The following is a 21,545-nucleotide window of genomic DNA, read 5'->3' on the forward strand; positions in this document are numbered from 1 at the left end:
GTACGCCGCCTTCCGCCCGATTGTAGCTGAGATAGGCACCAGCGCCCCCCACGACCCCAAAGGGAATACGCGGTAGAAAATGGATGGATGGATGGATGTTGATGTAATGATATTGATACTGATATTAGTAATACAAATATTGATATAGCTACTGATATTAATAATATTAATGTTGATATAATGATATTGATACTGATATTAATAAGCATACTGATATTGATACTGATATAAAAAATACTGTTATTGACATATTGATACTGATATTAATAATACTAATACTCAAATAATGATATTAATGTTGATATAAAAATATTATTATTGACATCACGATATTGATAGTGATATTAATAATACTAATATTGATATAGTTGATAGTGACAATAAGAATCTTACTGTAACATTGTCTGTCTTTGTGTGGCCAGTACAAGCTGCTTCTATACGTCAGCCAGCAGAAACAAGTTGCTGCTGCCAAGATCCACGTTGGCTTCGTCTTTACGGTGAGACCTTTAAATTGTAATCCAAACATCAGACAGATACTCAAACTGCTAAACTTTGTTATTTTTTGCAAATATCAGCTCACTTGTCATTTGATGCCTGCAACATTTTTCAAAAAAGCTGGTACTAGTGGCAAAAAAGAATGAGAGGAATGAGATTGAGGAATGCACATCAAATTTATTTGGAACATCCCACAGGTGAAAAGGCTAATTGGGAACAAGTGGGTGCCATGATAGGGTATAAAAGCAGCTTCCATGAAATTCTCAGTCTTTCACAAACAAGGATGGGGCGAGGGTCACCACTTTGTCAACAAATGCGTGAGCAATTTGTCCAACAGATTAAGAACAATATTTCTCAACAAGCTATTGCAAGGAATTTAGGGATTTCACCATCTACGGTCCATAATATCATCAAAAGTTTCAGAGAATCTGGAGAAATCACTGCACGTAAGCGGCAATGCCCTTGAACTTTGATCCCTCACTGCATCAAAAAGCTACATCAGCGTGTAAAGGATATCGCCAGGAACACTTCAGAAAATCACTGTCAGTGACTACAGTTTGTGGCTACATCTGTAAGTGCAAGTTAAAACTCTACTATGCCAAGTCAAAGCCCTTTATCAACAACACCCAGAAACTCTTTGCTGTGTGGTCATCTAAGAGGGACTGTGGAAAAGTGTTCTTTGGTCTGGCAAGTCCACATTTCAAATTGTTTTTGGAAACTGTGGATGTCGTGTCCTCCGGGCCAAAGAGCATCTGGACTGTTCCAGACGCAAAGTTCAAAATCCAGCATCTGTGATGGTAGGGGGGGTGTATTGGTGCCAACTGTATGGGTAACTTACACATCTGTGAAGCCATCATTAATGCTGAAATGCAAAAACATACAGGTTTTGGAGCAACATTTATTGCCATCCAAGCAATGTTATCATGGACGCCCCTGCTTATTTCAGCAAAACCATGCCAAGCCACATTCTGCACATGTTACAACAGTGTGGCTTCGTAGTAAAAGAGTGCGGGTACTAGACTGCCCTGCCTGTTGTCCAGACCTGTCTCCCATTGAAAATATGTGGCGCATTATAAAGCGTCAAATACCACAACGGAGACCCCGGACTGTTGAACAACTTAAGCTGTACATCAAACAAGAATGGGATAGAATTCCTCTTCAAAAATGTGTCTCCTCAGTTCCCAAACGTTTACTGAGTGTTGTTAAAAGGAAAGGCCATGCAACACAGTGGTAAAAAGGCCCCTGTGCCAACTTTTTGCAATGTGTTGTTGCCATTAAATACCAAGTTAATGATTATTTGCGAAAAAAAATATGTTTACCAGTTTGAACATTAAATATCTTGTCTTTGCAGTCTAGTCAATGGAATATAAGATGAAAATGATTTGCAAATCATTGTATTCTTTTTTTTATCTAGGTGCCAACTTCACTGGTTTTGCGTTTTGTAAAAGGCAAATAGAAGGTAGAAAAATTTCACTAGAAGTCAATTAGAAGTGAAAACAAGGTAAAATAGGGCAGGCAAGGTTAATACATTGTAAATGTAGTAAAGATGTAGTGGAAGATCCACTCATCGATCTTGTACTATTGATTCGGGATGGAACTTTAGCCTGCAACGTGTGATCGATATCATCACCGCTCAACTCCTTTTCTAATCAACGGGTCTTAAAAGCACCTTGGTATTGAGCAAGACTCGGACATTCAAGTAGTTGTACTCCTGATTGTATTTTAATGTGTGTTGGATCCATTCAATGTGTATTTAAAGGCACAAACCTCTGATCTACGTGACAACAACTAGGAGCTCAAACATCTTATGTTCACTTTTCCACTGTAGGTGCAGTCCAACAACTACTGCACGTTTTATGACGACCAGCGGCAGAACTGGTCCCTGATGTTTGAGTCGGAGGAATCTTCTTCAGACTTCTGTCGAGAGGTACGTCACACACCAAGTCTGAAACGCATCATGTACTGTTTTTTTTCTTGGTCTTTTACTCGTCTGATTCACACGGAAGCACATCCTTTTAGGGAGGCTCAGTTTGAGTCCAAGAAAAAAACCTCAAGCAATATAAGCACACATGAGCGCATTTTACGATACACAAAACTTGAGACATGTAACAGGCATACTTTGAAACATATGTAAAAATAAAATGTAAATAATACATTAATAGGTGAATAAAAAGGCAAGATTGAGAGAATAATAGTGATATTAATAACATAGAAAACAACACAATAAATAATAATAAATAGATGATCATTAAAAAGAGAAAAAAGCTACATGTAGTAAAGGACACAAAATGTACTTGTGTTCAGTCAGGATGTGTATATATATGTATATATGTATGTATATATATATATGTATATATATATATGTATATATATATATGTATATATATATATATATATATATATATATATATATATATATATATATATATATATATATATATATATATATATATATATATATATACACACACACACACAGTCCCGATCAAAAGTTTACATACACTTGTAAAGAACATTATGTCATGGTTGTCTTGAGTTTCCAATCATTTCTACAACTCTTATTTTTTTGTGATAGAGTGATTGGAGCACATACTTGTTGGTCACAAAATACATTCATGAAGTTTGGTTCTTTTATGAATTTATTATGGGTCTACTGAAAATGTGACCAAAACTGCTGGGTCAAAAGTATACATACAGCAATGTTAATATTTGTTTTCATGTCCCTTGGCAAGTTTCACTGCAATAAGGCGCTTTTGGTAGCCATCCATGAGCTTTTGGCAAGCTTCTGGTTGAAGTTTTGACCACCCCTATTGACAAAATTGGTGCAGTTCAGCAAAATGTATGGGTTTTCTGACATGAACTTGTTTCTTCAGCATTGTCCACATGTTTAAGTCAGGACTTTCGGTAGGCCATTCTAAAACTTTAATTCTAGCCTGATTTAGTCATTCGTTTACCACTTTTGACTTGTGTTTTGGGGTCATTGTCCTGACCCCAGAACTTTCCTCCAGAAAGTCTTATCTTTGGCCATGTGATGTCAGATGAAACAAAAATGGAACTGTTTGCCCACAGTACCCAGAAATATGTTTGGAGGAGAAAAGGTGAGGCCTTCAATCCCAGGAACACCATTCTTACCGTCAAGCATGGTGGTAGTATTATTATGCTCTGGGCCTCTTTTGCTGCAAATGAAACTGGTGCTTTACAGAGAGTACATGGGACAATGAAAAAGGAGGATTACCTCCAAATTCTTCAGGACAACCTAAAATCATCAGCCCGGATGTTGGGTTTTGAGCGCAATTGGGTGTTCTAACAGGACAATGACCCAAAATACACATCCAAAGTGGTAAAGGACTGGCTAAATCTGGCTAGAATTAAGGTTTTAGAATGGCCTTCCCAAAGCCTTGACTTAAACATGTCGACAATGCTGAATTTTGTGGTCAAAAATTCAACCGGAAGCTTACCAAAAGCTTGTGGATGGCTACCAAAAGCGACTTATCGGAGTAAAACCTGCCAAGGGACATGCAACCAAATATTAACATTGCTGTATGTATACTTTTGACCCAGCAGATTGGCTCACATTGTCAGTAGACCCATAATAAATTCATAAAATAACCAAACTTCATGAATGTTTAATGTGCTCCAATCACTATATCACAAAAAAATAAGAGTTGTAGAAATTATTGGAAACTAAAGACGGCCATTACATTATGTTCTGTACAAGTGTATGTAAACATACTTTTTTACCGGGAGCTTGTTACTTGCAGCGAAAGAGTGTCATCTCCCCTGCTGGGCTGCGTGTTTTACATGCCGCAATAACTTGCTTGTGCATTCAACTCAAGGTTGTCACATGTTCCTTGACCATATTATTACTTTCCTGCCAACAAACTTCTCGCCGTTCTTAGTAGAATAACGTTGCTTTTGGTTGTATGCCTCTCTGTTCAGGAAACCAGGGGGTGGGGAAACTCTTTGCATACTTGTAGGAGCAAAAAGTACGTCCGAGCAAGAGAGAAAACACATCTTTTATTTGTTTAAAGTAACAATAGAGTGTAAAAACAATTTGACTTGATATGCTTAATTGTGTTTCATTGTATCCATTAAAACAGGGGTAGGGAACCTATGTTGTATGCAAATATAATGACAATAAAGTTCATTCTATTCTATTCTATTCTATGGCTCGCAAGCCCGATGTTGCTCTTTTGATGACTGCATCTGGCTCTCGGATAAATCTGAGCTGACATTGCTTAACACGATAAGTAATGAATAATTCCACTTGTAATCACAGTGTTAAAAATAACGTTCAAAATATAAAAAATTCTCATGCATTTTTAATCCATTCATCCATTTTCTACCGCACCTGTTCAAGAAGTTGCGTTAAAGGTAAGAAGTTATTTATTTATTATTGGTTAATGTGGCGCTTTCCCTCCTGGGGGTTCTTCAGACCACCAAGCACCGACATGAGAGCCTGTTTCAGGGTTACAATATTGTTTTAGTTTTCAATTAGTCTCTCAGTTGCTTTCCAGCAATTGTCATTTCTCTTTCGTTCTCGCTCGCGCTCTGGCTCCAGCCCCAGCCCCAACCCCATCTCTCCTCCTGGCTGCTGCTTATAACAGAGCGACAGATGATTTGATAACAAGGCCCATGTGGGCCATCCACACACCTGTCGCTGATTTCAAGGTCGATCCTGGCAACACCCCACTTCGCTGCAGGCCCGCAGGCCACGCCCCCTCTACATTTAGCTTCAGAATAATAGTGTTATTACAAAGAATAAGAGACCTATTATACTCTAGAAATGTTGGTCTTACTTAAAAATGCACGCTTTTAGTTGTGTTCAGTGTTAAAAAAATATTATATGGCTCTTAAATAAATACATTCTAAAATATTTGGCTTCTTGGCTCTTTCAGTCAAAAAGGTTCCCGACCCCTGCATTAAAAACATATCCAATTGTAAAAACCCTGTTTCCATATGAGTTGGGAAACTGTGTTAGATATAAATGTAAACGGAATACAAGGATTTGCGAATCCTTTTCAACCCATATTCAGTTAAATATACTACAAAGACAACATATTTGATGTTCAAGCTGATAAACATTTTTTTTTTGCAAATAATCATTAACTTTAGAATTTGATGCCAGCAACACGTGACAAATAAGTTGGGAAATGTGGCAATAAATACTGATAAAGTTGAGGAATGCTCATCAAACACTTATTTGGAACATCCCACAGGTGTGCAGCCTAATTGGAAACAGGTGGGTTCCATGATTGGGTATAAAAACAGCTTCCCAAAAAATGCTCAGTCTTTCACAAGAAAGGATGGGGCGAGGTACACCCCTTTGTCCACAACTGTGGTAGCAAATAGTCAAACCGTTTAAGAACAATGTTTCTCAAAGTGCAATTGCAAGAAATTTAGGGATTTCAACATCTATGGTCCATAATATCATCAAAAGGTTCAGAGAATCTGGAGAAATCACTCCACGGAAGCGGCATGGCCAGAAACCAACATTGAATGACCGTGACCTACGATCCCTCAGATGGCACTGTATCAAAAACCGACATCAATTTCTAAAGGATATCACCACATTGGCTCAGGAACACTTCAGAAAACCACTGTCACTAAATACAGTCGGTCGCTACATCTGTAAGTGCAAGTTAAAGCTCTACTATGCAAAGCGAAAGCCAATTATCAACAACATCCAGAAACGCCGCTGACTTCTCTGGGCCCGAGATTATCTAAGATGGAGTGATTGATGCAAAGTAGAAAAGTGTTCTGTGGTCTAACGAGTCCACATTTCAAATTATTTTTGGAAATATTCGACATTGCGTCATCCAGACCAAACGGGAAGCGAACCATCCAGACTGTTATCAACGCAAAGTTCAAAAGCCAGCATCTGTGATGGTATGGGGGTGCATTAGTGCCCAAGGCATGGGTAACTTACACATCTGTGAAGGGACCACTAATGCTGAAAGGTAGATACAGGTTTTGGAACAACATATGTTGCCATCTAAGCGCCATCTTTTTCATGGACGCCCCTGCTTATTTCAGCAAGACAATGCCAAGCCCCATTCAGCACGGTTTACAACAGCATGGCTTTGTAAAAAAAAGAGTGTGGGTACTTTCCTGGCCCGCCTGCATTCCAGACCTGTCTCCTATCGAAAATGTGTGGCGTAAAATAGGACAGCGGAGACCCCGGACTGTTGAACGACTGAAGCTCTACATAAAACAAGAATGGGAAATAATTCCACTTTCAAAGCTTCAACAATTAGTTTCCTCAGTTACCAAACGTTTATTGAGTGTTGTTAAAAGAAAAGGTGATGTAACACATTGGTGAACATGCCCTTTCCCAACTACTTTGGCACGTGTTGCAGCCATGAAATTCTAAGTTAATTATTTGCAAAAAAAAAAGAGTTTGAACATCAAATATTTTGTCTTTGTAGTGCATTCAATTGAATATGGGTTGAAAAGGATTTGCAAATCATTGTATTCCATTTATATTTACATCTAACACATCTTCCCAACTCATGGAAACGGGGTTTGTATTTACGATCCGCAAAGTATATGAAAATACTGTACACATAATGAAATGCCATAAAATGCCATTTTGAATATTCCGCTTTGAACACCTTCAGTAGTTTCCATAGATTCTATGTCAGTGTAGTAACACTTCTGCACCCTGACCATATTATTAGAGCAGTCATACTGGAAATATGCAAACATTATAAAGAGAAGTGCTGTTTATCATTCACAATCCTTGAGTACAACAAGAACACATATGTTTTAATTTTTTATGCATTCTAAATGGTAAATAAATATTTAACAATTGAGTCAACAGATGGAAGGTCCTCTCCTTAAACGCTCTAAAAACATCCAGAAAGTACCAACAATACTCCATTTACATGTCGTGACCTGAAAATGAACCAAATATTGTTATTATAAGCGTTAATGTAGACTGACTATTTTAGCGGTGCATTGATAGCAGTGAGCTAATGCTAGCGTACGCTGCTATTGTTGACACACTGAGCGGGCGGCTGCTTCTGCTTGGTCTCAAACTTGCTAAAAGTTAATTCTAGATTATATATCATGCATCTCTCACCTGCTAGTACACAAATGTGGCCATGGACCGACAAGCTGGTCCACATTCACATCCCCCGAGATGGCCAGAAAGACGCTAGTTGCAGGAACTTTTTTTTAATCCTTGAGGATTGTGATTAATTCTTCATCCAAACGAAATTATGCGAGCGTCCCATCGGTCGACATCCCAGCGAGAGTGGAAATATTTCAGTAAATGTTTGGTTTATTACAGTTAGTTTGTGTGTTTAGCCCCTAAAAATGATAGTGATGCTATAATGTCACAATAAAGCTACATTCGTTCAGCACTTAGCTTCTAAAACGTGTTCATGATAAAAAATATAAGGTTCTAGATCATAAATTTTCCCAAAGTAATCGTTGTTGTCTCTCACAAAGTCTGCTTGATTAGCATTGTTGTTGATGGGCAAGGGATCTGTGGTTCCTCTACATAACGGATCACGTTACTGGCTTCCTCAATATCTCTCAAAATGACTCGGGGAATCTCTGTGAGATTGGTTCTATTTTAATCATATCTATTTACTCGCAAACTTTGGACTTCTTTTGGTGTCATAAATCAAATATATATGATAATAGTTAAATATAGAGGCAACTTGTTTTTTCACACTACTGATACTTGAGTCATTAGCGACCACAAAATAGAATGAATCGATGGATAAATTCAAATAGAATCGAATTGATCGACAGAATCGACACATGGCGCAGGTCTAGCAGTCACTATGATGGATGTCCTTGTCTTTCCCTGTTTTAGGTGTGTTTGGCGAAGGCAAACAGCTGCAACAGTTTAGACGGCGTCGTGTCTCAGGACCTGAGACTTGGGGAAGGCCAAGCAGTGGAACACGGAGACTCTGTGGAGGTGTCCTACAAAGAATGGATCCTGCAAAACCACACCATTGGACAGGTTACTTGTCATACCATTAGACGTACAGTATTTGTAATTAGGCCTGTCGAACCATTAATCGCATTGTCTATACTTTTGTAATTAATCGCGATTAATCACAGATAGATACAAGTTTTTTTCTGTACCTTTTATCCTTTTTAGTTTTTTAATACTATCAACATGGGACTGGAATACCATATTTTTCGGAATGTGAAATCGCTCCGGAGTATGAGTCGCACCTGCCGAAAATGCATAATAAAGAAGGGAAAAAACATATATAAGTTGCACTGGAGTATTAGGCACATTTTGGAGGGAAATTTATTTGATAAAACCCAACACCGAGAATAGACATTTGAAAGGCAATTTAAAATAAATAAAGAATAGTGAACAACAGGCTGAATAAGTGTACGTTATATGACACATAAATAACTAACTGAGAAGGTGCCTGGTATGTTAACGTAACATATTCTGGTAAGAGTCATTCAAATAACTATAACATATAGAACATGTGTTTACGTATACGTTTACCAAACAATCTGTCACTCCTAATCGCTAAATTCGATGAAATCTTATTTGTCTAGTCTCTTACGTGAATGAGCTAAATAATATTATTTGATATTTTACGGTAATGTGTTAATAATTTCACACACAAGTCGCTCCTGAGTATAAGTCGCACCCCCGGCCAAACTATGAAAAAAACTGCGACTTATAGTCCGAAAAATACGGTATTTGTTTTTTGCGGATTTTTAGCTGTGAGTACCACGAAATAGTTTCCACTATGGGTCTCAGACTCAATTGACCTGGGGGGGCCGCTGGAGGCCGAGTCGGGGTGAGGTTGGTTAGAGACACTTCTGTTTGCTTACGGGAAGATGCGTTTTGTGGTGCCCAATGGTGTACTAATCTATTGGACATGGGACAAACACCAGTTTACAAACGACACACCTGTTTCTTTGCTGCCACAATTTTCTAGAATCACTGAAAACCTATTTAATACTATATTACACAAATTAATAAACAAAAGTGACCGGACCGGAGGGTGTGTTCCAACTATCATGGGATCACACTCCTCAGCCTTCCCGGTAAGGTTTATTCAGGTGTACTGGAGAGGAGGCTACGCCGGATAGTCGAACCTCGGATTCAGGAGGAACAGTGTGGTTTTCGTCCTGGTCGTGGAACTGTGGACCAGCTCTATACTCTCGGCAGGGTTCTTGAGGGTGCATGGGAGTTTGCCCAACCAGTCTACATGTGCTTTGTGGACTTGGAGAAGGCATTCGACCGTGTCCCTCGGGAATTCCTGTGGGGAGTGCTCAGAGAGTATAGGGTACCGGACTGTCTTATTGTGGCAGTCCGATCCCTATACGATCAGTGTCAGAGCTTGGTCCGCATTGCTGGCAGTAAGTCGGACACATTTCCACTGAGGGTTGGACTCCGCCAAGGCTGCCCTTTGTCACCGATTCTGTTCATAACTTTTATGGACAGAATTTCTAGGCGCAGTCAAGGCGTTGAGGGGTTCCGGTTTGGTAACCGCGGGATTAGGTCTCTGCTTTTTGCAGACGATGTGGTCCTGTTGACTTCATCTGGCCGGGATCTTCAGCTCTCACTGGATCGGTTCGCAGCCGAGTGTGAAGCGACCGGAATGAGAATCAGCAACTCCAAATCCGAGTCCATGGTTCTCTCTCGGAAAAGGGTGGAGTGCCATCCCCGGGTTGGGGAGGAGACCCTGCCCCAAGTGGAGGAGTTCAAGTACCTAGGAGTCTTGTTCACGAGTGGGGGAAGAGTGGATCGTGAGATCGACAGGCGGGTCGGTGCGGCGTCTTCAGTAATGCGGACGTTGTACCGATCCGTTGTGGTGAAGAAGGAGCTGAGCCGGAAGGCAAAGCTCTCAATTTACTGGTCGATCTACGTTCCCATCCTCACCTATGGTCATGAGCTTTGGGTCATGACCGAAAGGATAAGATCACGGGTACAAGCGGCCGAAATGAGTTTCCTCCGCCGTGTGGCGGGGTTCTCCCTTAGAGATAGGGTGAGAAGCACTGTCATCCGGGAGGAACTCAAAGTAAAGCCGCTGCTCCTCCACATCGAGAGGAGCCAGATGAGGTTGTTCGGGGATCTGGTCAGGATGCCACCCGAACACCTCCCGAGGGAGGTGTTTAGGGCACGTCCAACCGGTAGGAGGCCACGGGGAAGACCCAGGACACATTGGGAAGACTATGTCTTCCGGCTGGCCTGGGAACGCCTCGGGATCCCCCGGGAAGAGCTAGACGAAGTGGCTGGGGAGATGGAAGTCTGGGCTTCCCTGCTTAGGCTGCTGCCCCCGCGACCCGACCTCGGATAAGCAGAAGAAGATGGATGGATAAACAAAAGTGGAAAACTTGCGGAGAACCAATACAGATACAGAGCCAACATTTCAACATGGATGCAGTTAATGGAAATAACAGAGAAATAACCAACACAATAGATGTTAAACAATGTGCAGCTGCAGTGTTTATGGCTCGAACTAAAGCATATGACACAATTAATCATAACATCTGAACTAATACTATAGAGTAATAGGGACAAGCGGTAGCAAATGGATGGTTTGACCATTGAAATTTGGTAATTTTCCAACCAATAAAGGGACAAGCGGTAGTAAATGAATGGATGGATATTCTACAACACAAATACAAGTTGAAACAACATGCTTTTGACAACATTTATTCAATGTTGGGTTGTGATGTTGATTTGACTAGTGAATTTTGGGCATTTCCCAAACAATATTCTACAACGCAAATACAACGTTGAAACAACATGCATTTTAACGTGTATTCAATATCAGGTTAAGACGTTGATTTGACCGTTGAAATTTCGTAATTTCCCAACCAATATTCTAGAACACAAATACAACGTTGAAACAACATGCTTTTTGACAATGTTTAAACAATGTCAGGTTGTGACAATTTGACATTGGATTTTAGTAATATCCCAACCAATATTGTACAACACAAATACAACGTTGAAACAACATGCTTTTTGACAACGTTTATTCAATGTTGGGTTGTGACGTAGATTTGATCATTGAGTTTGGTCATTTCACCAATATTACAACTCAAATACAATGTTGGAACAACATGCATTTTAACAATGTTTATTCAATGTTAGGTTGTGACATTGATTTGAGATTGAAATGTGGTCATATCCCTACCAATATTCTACAACACAAATACAGCATTGAAGCAACATGCTTTTTTATGACGTTTATTCAAGGTCAGGTTGTGACGTTGATTTGAACATTGAAATTTGGTTATTTTTCAACCAACATTCTACAACACAAATACAACGCTGAAACAACATGCTTTTTAATAACGTTTATAACAATGTCAGGTTCTGACATTGATTTGACTATTGAAATTTGGTCATTTCCAAACCCATATTCAACAACACAAATACAACGTTGAAACAACATGCTTTTTGACAACGTTTATTCAATGTTGGGTTGTGACGTTGATTTGATCATTGAAATTTGGTCATTTCACCAATATTACAACTCAAATAAAACGTTAAAACAACATGCATTTATCAACGTTTATTCAATGTCAGGTTGTGACGTTGATTGGAGATTGAAATTTGGTCATATCCCAACCAATATTCTAAAACACAAATACAGCGTTGAAGCAACATGCTTTTTTATGACGTTTATTCAAGGTCAGGTTGTGACGATTTTTTGACCATTGAAATTTTGTCATTTTTCAACCAATATTGTACAACACAAATACAATGTTGAAACAACATGCTTTTTGACAACGTTTATTCAATGTCTGGTTGTGACGTTGATTTGAGATTTGAATTTGGTCATATCCCAACCAATATTATACAACACAAATACAACGTTGAAACATCATGCTTTTTAATGACGTTTATTCAAGGTCAGGTTGTGATGTTGATTTTGACCACTGAAATTTGGTAATTTCACCAAAATTACAACTCAAATACAACGTTGAAACAACATACACCTTAATGACGTTTAATTAATGTCAGGTTCTGACGTTGATTTGACTATTGATATTTGGTCATTTCCCAGTAATATTCTACAACACAAATACAATGTTGAAACAGCATGCTTTTTGACAACGTTTATTCAATGTTGGGTTGTGACGTAGATTTGATCATTGAGTTTGGTCATTTCACCAATATTACAACTCAAATACAATGTTGGAACAACATGCATTTTAACAATGTTTATTCAATGTTAGGTTGTGACATTGATTTGAGATTGAAATGTGGTCATATCCCTACCAATATTCTACAACACAAATACAGCATTGAAGCAACATGCTTTTTATGACGTTTATTCAAGGTCAGGTTGTGACGTTGATTTGACCATTGAAATTTGGTTATTTTTCAACCAACATTCTACAACACAAATACAACGCTGAAACAACATGCTTTTTAATAACGTTTATAACAATGTCAGGTTCTGACATTGATTTGACTATTGAAATTTGGTCATTTCCAAACCCATATTCAACAACACAAATACAACGTTGAAACAACATGCTTTTTGACAACGTTTATTCAATGTTGGGTTGTGACGTTGATTTGATCATTGAAATTTGGTCATTTCACCAATATTAGAACTCAAATACAACGTTGAAACATCATGCATTTATCAACGTTTATTCAATGTCAGGTTGTGACGTTGATTGGAGATTGAAATTTGGTCATATCCCAACCAATATTCTAAAACACAAATACAGCGTTGAAGCAACATGCTTTTTTATGACGTTTATTCAAGGTCAGGTTGTGACGATTTTTTGACCATTGAAATGTGGTCACTTTTCAACCAATATTCTACAACACAAATACAATGTTGAAACAACATGCTTTTTGACAACGTTTATTCAATGTCTGGTTGTGACGTTGATTTGAGATTTGAATTTGGTCATATCCCAACCAATATTCTACAACACAAATACAACGTTGAAACATCATGCTTTTTTATGACGTTAATTCAAGGTCAGGTTGTGACGTTGATTTGACCATTGAAATTTGGTAATTTCACCAAAATTACAACTCAAATACAACGTTGAAACAACATACACCTTAACAACGTTTAATTAATGTCAGGTTCTGACGTTGAGTTGACTATTGATATTTGGTCGTTTCCCAATTAATATTCTACAACACAAATACAATGTTGAAACAGCATGCTTTTTGACAACATTTATTCAATGTTGGGTTGTGATGTTGATTTGAACATTGAAATTTGGTCATTTCCCAACCAATATTCTCCAACACAACTACAACAACGTTTATTCAATGTTTGGTTGTGACGTTGATTTGACCGTTGAAATTTGGTCACCTTTTAACCAATATTTTACAACACAAATAGAACGTTGAAACAACATACTTCTTGACAATGTTTAATCATTGTCAGGTTGTGATGTTCTTACATAGAATTTTGGTCATTTCCCAACCAATATTCTACAACACAAATACAACGTTGAAACAACATGCTTTTTGACTACGTTTATTCAATGTCAGATTGTGGCGTTGATTTGACCGTTGAAATTTGGTAATTTTTCCACCAATATTCTACAACACAAATACAACGATGAATTGGCGACTTGTCCAGGGTGTACACCGCCTTCCGCCCGATTGTAGCTGAGATAGGCTCCAGCGACCCCGAAGGGAATGAGCGGTAGAAAATGGATGGATGGACAAATACAACGTTGAAACAACATGCGTTTGTAAGACGTTACAGTAATTTGACATTGAAATTTGGTCATTTCCCAACCAACAACGTTGGACATCAACGTTGTTTTAATTTACAATGACAACTTTTTTGCAACGTTGTTTGGAACTCAATTTTAAAGGACATGTACGTATAATCAATGTTGTATCAATTTCTTGTGCCTGCTGGGCTGTTGCTTGACAATATTTACAATGCATAAAAATGCCAACTGACTAATTTAGAGTTACATTACCTTTTATATCTGCTGTATCATATTTGATACACATGTTTTTAAGTCAGTTTTACTATAAAACATATTATGAAATATTAAGTAATTTCACGACGTATCAATGGTTCATACTGATGTGTCAGTAAAAAAATACAGTTTTCTCATTTCATCCCTCTCTTGGCAGAGTTTATCTTCCAAAATCTCTTGTTTTTTGTTTGTAGCAATCTTGACTCAGCTCGTGGCGACGTGGCCGTCAAAATCAGCGTTAGCTTCTTAGCACGTAAACTTTGACAGCACTGTTCTTAACGTATTATAAGGGCCAGGACAAATCCCTAGTGCAGGTGGGACTGCACAGAAAGCACAGGACCGGTTGGCAACGCTAACATGCAAGGTATCCACGCTAACGTTGTACTAAAAAACAAGAGCGTGTGACAGGAAGTAAGCTCATGGGAAAACACAAGACCAAACAGTCAAGCAGGGCGTGACATGCGGAGGAGCGGTTGTAATACGGTCAGCGTGGCTACGCTGCATGTTAGCACGACTCCCCCGCACGTGTGCAGTGCAGAGGAGTGATCGCATGACCGTGTGACCACAGATGTCCACTAGGGGAAACACTGACATCATTTCCTTTTTAGATGGTTGACTCCAATCAAGACAGCCAAAAGTTGTTGCGACTGAAAATTGGAGCTGGAAAAGTCATTCAGGTAAGATAAAAGTATTTCTTTTGAACAATAACATGATATTCAACTCGATGTGATTTTGTCTAGTGTTGCATGTATTATTCAACTGAAGCTGATCTGATGTGAACAACGGGTCTCCCGATCCAATATTATTTAATATCCCTTATGTGATGTGTGCTCGCATGTAAAATGTGTGATATTTTGTGCGATACAAGCGGTCCTGCAGCTTGTTTACTTGTGTGTGATATCATGTGCGATACAAGCAGTCCTGCAACTTGTTTACTTGTGTGTGATATCATGTGCGATACAAGCAATCCTGCAGCATGTTTGCTTGTGTGTGATATCATGTGCGATACAAGCGACCCTGCAGCTTGTTTACTTGTGTATGATATCATGTGCGATACAAGCAGTCCTGCAGAATGTTTACTTGTGTGTGATATCATGGGCAATACAAGCAGTCCTACAGCTTGTTTACTTGTGTGTGATATCGTGCGATAAAAGCAGTCCTGCAGCGTGTTTATTGGTGTGTGATATCATGTGCGATACAAGCAGACCTGCAGCATGTTTATTGGTGTGTGATATCATGTGCGATACAATCAATTTTTTAGATTGTAAACTTGTTTGGGATATCATGTGCGATACAAGCAGTCCTGCAGCATGTTTACTTATGTGTGATATCATGTGCGATACCAGCGACTCTGCAGCTTGTTTACTTGTGTATGATATCATGTGCGATACAAGCAGACCTGCAGCTTGTTGTGTGTGATACCATGTGCGATACAAGCAGTCCTGCAGAATGTTTACTTGTGTGTGATATCATGGGCAATACAAGCAGTCCTGCAGCGTGTTTATTGTGTGTGATATCGCGCGATAAAAGCAGTCCTGCCGCGTGTTTATTGGTGTGTGATACAAGAAGTCCTGCAGCATGTTTATTGGTGTGTGATATCATGTGCGATACAATCAATCTTTTAGAGTGTAAACTTGTTTGGGATATCATGTGCGATACAAGCAGTCCTGCAGCGTGTTTACTGGTGTGTGATATCATGTGCGATACAAGCAGTCCTGCAGCATGTTCATTAGTGTGTGATATCATGTGCGATACAAGCAGTCCTGCAGAATGTTTACTTGTGTGTGATATCATGGGCAGTACAAGCAGTCCTGCAGCTTGTTTACTTGTGTGTGACACAAGCAGTCCTGCAGCGTGTTCATTAGTGTGTGATATCACGTGCGGTACAAGCAGTCCTGCAGAAAGTTTACTTGTGTGATATCATGTGCAGTACAAGCAGTCCTGCAGCTTGTTTACTTGTGTGTGATATCATGTGCGATACAAGCAGTCCTGCAGCGTGTTTTTTGGTGTGTGATATCATGTGCGATACAAACAGTCCTGCAGCGTGTTTATTGGTGTGTGATATCATGTGCGATACAATCAATCTTGCAGAGTGTAAACTTGTTTGTGATGGGGACGGCGTGGCGCAGTGTAAGAGTGGCCGTGCGCAACCAGAGGGTCCCTGGTTCAATCCCCACCTAGTACCAACCTCGTCACGTCCGTTGTGTCCTTGAGCAAGACACTTCACCCTTGCTCCTGATGGGTGCTGGTTAGCGCCTTGCATGGCAGCTCCCTCCATCAGTGTGTGAATGTGTGTCTGAATGGGTAAATGTGGAAGTAGTGTCAAAGCGCTTTGAGTACCTTGAAGGTAGAAAAAGCGCTATACTAGTACAACCCATTTATTTATTTATCATTTATACCATGTGTGATACAAGCAGTCCTGCATCGTGTTTACTTGTGTGTGATATCATGTGCAGTACAAGCAGTCCTGCAGCTTGTTTACTTGTGTGTGATATCATGTGTGATACAAGCATTCCTGCAGCGTGTTCATTAGTGTGTGATATCATGTGCGATACAAGCAGTCCTGCAGCGTGTTTTTTGGTGTGTGATATCATGTGCGATACAAGCAAAATGTTTACTTCTACAAAGTTGGACAGACATCTTAAATGTCCTCCAATAAACACACAATTCTTTCTACTTTACTAGAGTAATTTACAAAAGGTAAACATGCAAGGCTATAGGCTACTAGCAGCTAGCAGCTACACAACAGCTAAGCACACAAAAGCACACAAGCTAGACATAGGTACCAATCACTCAACAATAAAACAGCACATTTGTCAATATAAACAAGCATTAATTATAGTTGCATATTTCTTACACATACAAAAATCTCCAAGGCATATTAGAAAGTATCCAGTAACAAACGTGTCCGCATTGTTCATCACTGCGGACCTTTTGGAACACTACTTCAGAAAGATTTGCTGCTTTATTAAAATTGGTTCAAAGAAAGAAATTAAGATGCTAATTGTTGTTCTTGACCCCGCCTCCTTGCTCAGTGTCCAAGGCTTCAAGGTGTGTGTGTTGAAAAAGACGGACCGCATGGACAAAGAATGATGGGGCTCATCATCCTGCATCACTTCCACACACCTTTCATGCCTTAATGTTTGCTCAACAGGGATGGGAAGAAGGGATGCTGGGGATGAAGAAGGCAGGTTGTCGTCTCATTGTGGTGCCACCACACTTGGCCGGTGGAACAAAGGGGCTCCATGACGCTGTCCCGGCCAACAGTACCCTGGTTTTCCAAGCAAACATCAAGCGGGTGAGATCAGACGTCGTCCATCTTGATTTTATTCCACTTTTAGACATACAGCGCTGGCTTTCTTCTGCATGGAGTAGGAAGTTCTTCTCAGTTGTGTATTTCGCCGTGTAGGTCAAGTTTTCCAAGGAGAACGGGTCTGATCAGGCCAGAGCCAGTTCCAGAGGCTCTGGCGGGGTCTCTCCTGCACCCAGCATGGACACAGTGACCCCAGAGCCAGCAGAATCCAGCAGTGTGATGGACTCAGGCAGACCGGAGTGAGGCTCAAGCCAATCAAGGTGTGCACGCCATCTCCTTCCTGCTTTCTGACCGCCTCCTTTTCTTCTTCCAGGGACGCACCTGTACGAGCGAAGTCCAACTCCCTGAACGAGCAGCTGACCGTGAGTCAGAAATAAAGCATGGATCATTCAATCTATGGATTCATGTTCTGTTGCTTGCATTCATCCTCTCATGAGTGTGATTTGATACAATCTGGACCGTTTAGAAGAAGTGGACTGAATGAAGGTCCAATCAAGTAAAGAGAAGGTAGTAGAAGTCAACAAAGTACAATAGAGGGAATAAAAGAAGTTAAAGAGAGGCAAATAAGGGAAGTTAAGATAAAATAAGGTAAATAGGAGGTATAATAAGGCCAATACAGAATGAAATGAGGTAAATAAAAGGTAAAAAGTGAATAGAATGCACATCAAATGTACAAGAGGGAATATAAAAGAAAACCAACAAAAGTTCAAATAAAACCAATAAAAGATCAAATTGGGCTAAAAATGGTGAATGAAGAGTCTAGAATGTAAAATAAGTTAAAAGGTGAAACAAATTAAATAAAAGGTGAATAAAAGGTAAAAAGAAAAAGTGAAATAGAAGGTAAAATAAGGTAAATAAAAGGTCAAAGAGGATAAATAAAAGGTAAACGAAGGTAGATTGAATGTCAAATAAGGTAAATTCAAGATAAAAAGAGGTAAATATAAGGTAAAATGAGTCAATAAAAGGTAAATACAAGATCAAATAAAGTAAATAGAAGGTCAAAAGAAAGTTGAGGAAATTGGATATAATGCACTTCAAATGTACAAGGGGCAATATAGAAGGTAAAAGAAAACCAATAAAAGTTCAAAGTAAACATATAATAGGTAAAATAGTGTTAAAAAAGGGTAAATGGAGGTAAATGAATGTGTATGGGAGGTAAAATAAGTGAAAATGTGAAAAAATAAATAAAAGGTCAAATAAGGTAAAAAGAAGGAATAAAATGTATAAAAAGCTAATGAAAGGCAAAATCAGTAAATTCAAGATAAAAAGAGGTAGATATAAGGTAAAATGAGTCAATAAAAGGTAAATACAAGATAAAATAAAGTAAATAGAAGGTCAAAAAACAGTTGAGCAAAGTGGATATAAAGCACTTCAAATGTACAAGGGGCAATATAGAAGGTAAAAGAAAACCAATAAAAGTTCAAATTCAACATATAAAAGGTAAAATAGTGTTAAAAAAGGGTAAATGGAGGTAAATGAATGTGTATAGAAGGTAAAATAAGTAAAATCAGGTAAATGGAAGGTAATATAAGGTAAATAAAAGGTAAAATAAGGTTAAAAAAAAAGTTCAATAGTAGGTAAAGTTAGGTAAATAAAAGGTCAAATAGGTTAAATAAAATGGTCAAAGAAGGTAGATACAAGAAGGTAAATAGAAGGAATTTAAGGAAAATGGCTTAATGAAAGGCAAAATAAGTAAATTATAGATAAAATAAGGTAAATAGAAGGTAAAAAGAGTCAATATAATGTAAATACAAGATAAAATGAGGTAAATAAAAAGTAAATAGGAGGTAAAAACAAAAGGTCAAAGAGAGTGAGTAGAATGTACAATTCATATAAGATACAAGAGGGAATATAGAAGGCAAACGGAAACAAATAAAATAAGGTTAAAAAGGGTAAACTAGTCCATGAGGACTCAATGAATGAGTGGAACTAACTCATATATGATGACTGGATGAATGAATGGAACAAACTCGTCCATGATGACCGGATGAATGAATGTCTGGCTCTGGCGCTAACATGATGTTCTTTGTGTGTGCAGCATCCAGACGCCACCAAGGCCAAGTTGATCTCTCGCATGGCGAGGATGGGCCAGCCCATGTTGCCTTTCCTGGCGGGGGTGTCCTGTGACTCTGAGGTGGAGGTGAGCCTACGTCCATCTTGCTACATCTTTTTATTGTCTGGCAGAGCAGATGCTCATGTGTTCATGAGCCAGGGAGACACATGCACTGCAATACACAATCAATGATTATCATGGAAATTGAATATCACCTAGTGGTTAATTTTCTACATCATTGACCCTATTTGTCGAACTACAAGGTGCACTCAAGATCCCTTTATTTTGTCAAAAATCAACGGTGCGCCTTATGACCTGGTGCGCCTAATGTACGTATTAATTCTGCTTGTGCTTAGCAAAAACAATCCTATTACAGTATTAGTTCATGTTTTGTTTCTACACAGCTAGCCAGACAGTGTATGTACTGTATCATGATCAATATAAAGTAATTCACTCGATGGACAGTTGTCTGTTTGATCCAGCTTGCTCTGAACATTTTTTTCCAGTTTATTTGGGTGGGCACTCAATTTAAGTCTAAATAGCTTGGCTTTAAATTCCACATTCACAGCATCTGAGTCACTTTCACCTCACTCTCTCAGCTTCCATCTGCTCCAACGTCTCACTCTTTCTTCTGGCTGGCTTCTAGCCGTAGTAATTCGTCCTCAGTATATTCCGCTTCAAAAAGATAAGGTTGTGAATATTTATTATCACTTTATGCATAAGCAAGAGCAAAATCCCACTAAACAGAGTTAGCGGTCGTGTTGCATTAAATTGACTAACTTTGTTTTGGATTAATTTCCTACTACATGGAACAATGTGTTGGGAAGTCTTTCTGACAGCATGTCATGTGACACAGAGTGCCAGCACTGCAGCAACAAAGGATCAACCTACTGCTCCGTCTCCAGTGCAGATCTCTACTGCTGCCCCAGGTCCAACACACGGTAACTTGAGTCTCGCATCCTTCCTGCCACTCAGCATCTCGAAGGACTATGAGCACCCAAAAAGTCAAGATGGGTACCCAATTCGGTGCTTTGAAAATAGCACCAGAGTGTAAAAACAAGTTGACTTTATACGTTAAATTGTTGCATTGTATCCTTTATCAATTGTACTTACACTCCACAAAGTAATTGAAAATACCGTCACAAAATGCCACTAATTGAATCGGCCATTTTATTCCACTCCGAGTATCTTCATTAATTTCCGTGGATTCTACGTCAGTGTAGTAACACTTCTGCTTTCTGACCATATTATTAGATCAGTCATACTGGAAATATGCAAACATTGTAAAGTGATGTGCTGTTTGTCATTCACAATCCTTGTGTAAGACAACACCCGTATGTTTAAATTTTTTATACATTCTAAATGGTAAATAGGTATCTTAACAATTGAGTCAACAGATGGAGGGTCCTCTCATTGTACTCTCTATTTACATGTCGTGACCTGAAATTGAACCAAATATCAGTGATATTGTTCTTTTAAGCGCTAACGCAGACGGACTATTTTAGCGGCGCATTGTTAGCAGTGAGCTAATGCTAGCTTACGCTGCGAGTGTTGTCACACTGAGCCGGCGGCTGTTTCTGCTTGGTGTCAAACTTGCTAAAAGTCAATTGTAGATTATAATCCATGTATTTCTCACCTGCTAGTAGACAAATGTGGCCGTGGACCGTCAGGCTGGTCCACTTTCACATCCCCCGAGATGGCGAAAAAGACGCTAGTTGCAGCTACTTTCCTCAACCCTTTGTGAGGAATGTGATTAATTCT

General features: G+C 39.1%; 1 protein-coding gene across 1 annotated transcript in view; it reads left to right on the plus strand.

Annotated features, from left to right (window-relative positions):
* Window positions 1–422: 422 nt before the first annotated feature.
* LOC133548120 (FK506-binding protein 15-like) overlaps window positions 423–21,545 on the plus strand; it is a gene marked incomplete at its 5' end in the record, with an annotated part of 28,214 nt that continues 7,091 nt past the window's right edge. Inside the window, 9 exons of the mRNA XM_061893495.1 lie at window positions 423–497; window positions 2,324–2,422; window positions 8,324–8,473; window positions 15,027–15,095; window positions 17,573–17,716; window positions 17,828–17,970; window positions 18,045–18,093; window positions 19,770–19,871; window positions 20,641–20,725. Of these exons, the coding sequence (XP_061749479.1) occupies window positions 423–497; window positions 2,324–2,422; window positions 8,324–8,473; window positions 15,027–15,095; window positions 17,573–17,716; window positions 17,828–17,970; window positions 18,045–18,093; window positions 19,770–19,871; window positions 20,641–20,725 (916 nt within the window). The remainder of the gene's footprint in view (window positions 498–2,323; window positions 2,423–8,323; window positions 8,474–15,026; window positions 15,096–17,572; window positions 17,717–17,827; window positions 17,971–18,044; window positions 18,094–19,769; window positions 19,872–20,640; window positions 20,726–21,545) is intronic.

The sequence above is a fragment of the Nerophis ophidion genome, unplaced genomic scaffold, assembly GCF_033978795.1.
Source record: "Nerophis ophidion isolate RoL-2023_Sa unplaced genomic scaffold, RoL_Noph_v1.0 HiC_scaffold_415, whole genome shotgun sequence".
In the NCBI taxonomy this organism is placed as follows: Eukaryota; Metazoa; Chordata; class Actinopteri; order Syngnathiformes; family Syngnathidae; genus Nerophis; species Nerophis ophidion.